A 4,979-nucleotide genomic window follows, 5' to 3' on the forward strand; every position below is an offset into this window, starting at 1 on the left:
GCAGCGGTCGAGGCGGCAGCGCGGGGGAGCGGATCCGAGCCGGACGAGTTCGCGGTAGGCGATGCCGCCGGGCGCGGGCCCCTCCGCAAGGCGGGCGTCGTGATAGGCCGCCCGGTTCTGCGCCGCCCGGGGAGGCTGCGACGGAGCTCCCGGATCGGCCATGGGCTGAGACACGTCCTCGCCGAGCAGGTGCAGTGCCCAGAGGTCCCGGGGGAAGCCCTCCTCTACAGGCCCCGGGGACCCTCAACCCCTTCAGGACGCGCCCTACCCGGCCTGGTGCCCTGTTGACCTTCCCTCAGCTCTCCCATAGGCCCTGCTGACCCTGCGTCCAAACCCGGCCCAAGGAATCCCTATGACCCGCAACCGTCTCTGACACCCCGCGCATACACCCATCCTACATTCTGTGACCCCAGCCCAGTAGGCCTTTGTGCCCACTGCTTTCTCTGCCTCAGTGTTTTGAGTCCACAGCCTGCACAGTGCCTGGGAACTACCTACCTAGCATCTCTTCTTTTCTGTTCTAGTCCATTGGCAGGGTGGAGGGTTGAATGGGAGAGAGGGTTGGACCTTTCCTCCAGAGTCCATGCTGACCACAAACCCATCCTGTTTCCCTTAAGTCTGTAGTGAAAGTGACCCTTCCTTATCCCACCAGAACATGCCTGGGTGACGCCTTCCCAGAACTTCCTTGTGGCCTTCCTCACCCTCCCCAGTGACACTATGCAACCCCAGCGTGACCTGCGAGGCCTCTGGCTCCTGCTGCTGTCCTTGTTCCTGGTCCTCTTTGAGGTGTCCAGAGCTGGCCGTCCCGTGGTTAGCTGTCCTGCTGCCTGTCTGTGTGCCAGCAACATCCTCAGCTGCTCCAAGCAGCAACTTCCCAACGTTCCCCACTCCTTGCCCAGCTACACTGCACTACTGGACCTCAGCCACAACAACCTGAGCCGCCTGCGGGCTGAGTGGACCCCCACCCGCCTGACCCACCTGCATTCCCTGCTGCTGAGCCACAACCACCTGAACTTCATCTCCTCCGAGGCCTTTTCCCCGGTACCCAACCTGCGCTACCTGGACCTCTCCTCCAACCAGCTGCATACACTGGACGAATTCCTGTTCAGTGAACTGCAGGCACTGGAGGTGCTGCTGCTCTACAACAACCACATTGTGGAGGTGGACCGCTCTGCCTTCGATGACATGGCCCAGCTGCAGAAACTCTACTTGAGCCAGAACCAGATCTCCCGTTTCCCTCTGGAACTGGTCAAGGAAGGAGCCAAGCTGCCCAAACTAATGCTCCTGGATCTCTCCTCCAACAAGCTAAAGAGCTTACCCTTGCCCGACCTGCAGAGGCTGCCTGCATGGATCAAGAATGGGCTCTACCTGCATAACAACCCCCTTCAGTGCGACTGTGAGCTATACCAGCTCTTTTCACACTGGCAGTACCGGCAGCTGAGCTCCGTGATGGACTTTCAGGAGGATCTGTACTGCGTGAGCTCCAAGAAGCTGCACAATGTCTTCCACCTGAGTTTCCTCAACTGCAGTGAGTACAAGGAGCGTGCCTGGGAGGCCCACCTGGGCGAAACCTTGACCATCAAGTGTGACACAAAGCATCAGGGGATGACCAAGGTGTGGGTGACACCAAGCAATGAACGGGTGCTAGAGGAGGTGGCCAATGGGACAGTGAGAGTGTCCAAGGATGGCAGCCTTGTTTTCCAGCAGGTGCAGGTTGAGGATGGGGGTGTGTATACCTGCTATGCCACGGGGGAGGCTTTCAATGAGACACTATCTGTGGAGTTGAAAGTGTATAATTTCACCTTGCACGGACACCATGACACCCTCAACACAGCCTATACTACCCTGGTGGGCTGTATCCTCAGTGTGGTCCTGGTTCTCATATACCTGTACCTCACCCCTTGCCGCTGCTGGTGCCGGGGTGTAGAGAAGCCTTCCAGCCATCAGGGAGACAGTCTCAGCTCTTCCATGCTTAGCACCACACCCAACCACGATCCCATGGCTGGTGGGGACAAGGATGATGGTTTTGACCGGCGGGTGGCCTTCCTGGAACCTACTGGACCCGGGCAGGGTCAAAACGGCAAGCTCAAGCCAGGCAACACCCTGCCAGTGCCTGAGGCAACAGGCAAGGGCCAGCGGAGGATGTCGGATCCAGAATCGGTCAGCTCGGTCTTCTCTGATACGCCCATTGTGGTGTGATCAGAATGGGTTGGTGGGGAGATTCTGCCCCAGGAGAGGTAATGCACCCCTGAAGGATAAGAGGGGATGGAAGAGAGGGCTGGCTGCCCAAGGGAGTGGGTTCCCCCCGACCTCAAGGGAATTGGTCACAGGTACAACAGCAAGCAAGACCCCAACCAGGGTGTGACTGCCATGATTTTCAAATATGGATATATTAATCCTCAGGCAAAGGCTACACCCCTACCCAAAGCCCTGGCAATTCTGAATGTGGTGGAGAAGGAGGAGGGTGTCTGAGTCGGGTGGGAATGAGGACGGGGTGAGGGAAAAAGCAGATTCCCTAAACTTTTTCAAGATCATCCCTAGCTCCTTAAAAGAAAATTGTAATTTTTTTCTATCTCTGCCCACCCACACCTGTGATGTTGTGGGGGGTGGCCTTCCACAGGAGCCACACTGGGGAAAAGCTGTAGTATCTTCATTGGCCAGGAAGTCACACTTCACAGCTGGGGAGATTGAAAACCATAGGAAAATGAGTCAGGAAAGGTTAAGACCTCAATCAGTTACACTCCCCAAAGCTGTTGTGAAACTTCCCACTAATGCCTTCCTCTTTCCCAGTTGGCCTTGGGTGCGTGGATTTTTGCAGGTGCCCTGGCCTATTGTCTGTCAGATATGGCAGCAGAGAGATGTGGCATTTGTGCCTTGCTCTCTGACTAATGGCACAGAGGGGCACAGCATGAACTGAGGAGTCCGTGCCATAGCATTGGTGCCAGCACAAAAACTTGTAGATGGGGTGGGGGGTGTGAATTCCAGGTAAGCTAGTTTCCTGGTTTGTGAGACCCTTGATTAGCATTTGATTCCTAGCACCTGCATGGCAGACCAGGGTGGGAGCTGCTGAAGGCAGAGCTTTTACGGATGTTTGCCAGGAACATGGGATGTAGGGCCGCTTCACGCTAGAACGATGAGGATAGACCAGCTCCTGTTATGTAGCATCCGGCTGGACCTACCTGATTTTCTGCGTATGCCATCTCTTCATTCAGTCTCCTTTCAAGCTTAGGTGGGATTCTGAGTTTTTCCTAATATGCTGCTCTGCAAAGCGAGAAAAAGCTCAGGAAAGTCTGGCCCCACTGGGTTAAACTGGGCTTGGGGATAGAGGGAACCAGGTATACATCTCTATGTTGACAAGGCTGCCTTCTCTCTGAGATCTTGCCCCTGCTGCAAAGCCAAAGGATGGGATTTCCTCATCTGAGGGTTAAAATTGGGTAGTCTCTGCACCAGGGTGGCAACTTGAAGTGTGGCTTAGAGTTCTGTCCTCTCCACAAGGTTGCAGGCCATCTGTGGCAGAGATAGTCAGTGGCACTAAACTTACAGAAGGGGAAGCCAGCTACCCCCATCCCTCTCAGCCAGAGGTCTGTGCAGTTGTGGTTGTCAGGCCAGAGGAGCTTCCCAGGATGAGCCTAACATTCCATCTGGGGTTACAGAATACTTTGGGTATGGAGATGACAGCTCCCTTTAACTATACTTCAGGCTCTGGTAGGTGCTTGCTCTGAACTTTGGCAGGGGGATGAGCAGGGCAAAGGTGAAAATATTCTCTGACATTGGTCTTTTTCAGTCTTTCCCCCTCCCCCCAGGTTCTCTGTCCATTGGAAGTTCTCCAGAGCCTCTAGTTATCTGACCTGCCCGTTAGTTTCCAAGAGGTTATTCACAGAGGGTAAGGTGGTTTGCCAGGAGGGCCTGACTCCAGCTACCTATTAAGATTGGGGAAGGGGACTGGAACTCAATATCTTCCCCTTGTCTGTTCCTAGGATATGAAGACTGCTATCTCTCCTTTGTTAGTGACCTAGTTTTGTCGAAAGAGAGAGAGGGGTGCAGCATTTCCCTCAAGTACTTGCATGCTCATTGGTATGCATGCTTATAGGTATGCATGCACACAGCACCTTGACTTCCATCAGGACAGTGATACTTTAGTTCCCACTAAAGTTCACTCTCAGAATGGTCTCCAGGTATGTGCACAATTTCATGCACACAATTTTCTTGCCCTGTAGGAGAGACAGTGACCATGCCAGGCTCCCCAGATACACAATCTCTTGTACTTTAGTTTCTGAACTCCCTAAAGCCTCAGCCACATCTCCATGGCACTGAATCACTTCTCTGCAAAGGCTGGAGTTGGGAGAACCTCAGGCTGAAGACCCTGGGAGAAGGGGTAGTGAGGAGCTAGCTGGTTCTTCAAACTCCTCAGAAGCACCCCCTTAGACTAAAGACAATATGTATGAGAAATTAAGACAGAAATAGGTCAATGAAGGACCCAGAAGCAAGCTGGCAGAGGACCAAGCAGCTGTGAGTTGCTTTTCCTATGTTAACTGCCCTGGTAAGACAGGGGCAGGAGGGAAAAGTTATCTGGTTATATTCCAGAGACTTCGGAGGATTTTGGTACTGGAAATACAGGAACCAGGACTCACTCCTCAGACTTATCAGGGAACCTGGGAAAATCTCATTTTCATGCTGCAGTTTCCCCTCTAGGCACCACTGAAGTTAAGGCTCTAAAAACCTTTAACCTGAATGTCAAATGAAGCAGGCCTTCTGGGGCATTCTAGCTGATCTCCTGAAGACTAGGAGGACTGTGTTCTTCAAATGTCCTACCCAGTTTAGGGAATAAGAAAAGGCCCTGTGGCTCTAAGTCTCCCTCCTATATCCACTAATTGGGCCCCTAGTTTGAGAGATCTGGTTTGGTGGACGTGCCTGGCTGCCCCCACCAAGAGATTTAACTGACGTGCAGCCTCTTCCATGGTTTTAGTTGATAGAACCCAAAG

General features: G+C 53.5%; 1 protein-coding gene across 1 annotated transcript; it reads left to right on the forward strand.

Annotated features, from left to right (window-relative positions):
- Position 1: 1 nt before the first annotated feature.
- On the forward strand, positions 2–2,784 carry AMIGO1 (adhesion molecule with Ig like domain 1). The gene is made up of 2 exons (XM_004388026.1): positions 2–189; positions 628–2,784. Exon 2 carries the CDS (start codon positions 715–717, stop codon positions 2,194–2,196), a length of 1,482 nt encoding a protein of 493 aa, XP_004388083.1. The 5' UTR covers positions 2–189; positions 628–714; the 3' UTR covers positions 2,197–2,784.
- The last annotated feature ends 2,195 nt before the right edge of the window (positions 2,785–4,979 follow it).

Source organism: Trichechus manatus, unplaced genomic scaffold, assembly GCF_000243295.1.
Source record: "Trichechus manatus latirostris isolate Lorelei unplaced genomic scaffold, TriManLat1.0 scaffold00204, whole genome shotgun sequence".
Taxonomy (NCBI): Eukaryota; Metazoa; Chordata; class Mammalia; order Sirenia; family Trichechidae; genus Trichechus; species Trichechus manatus.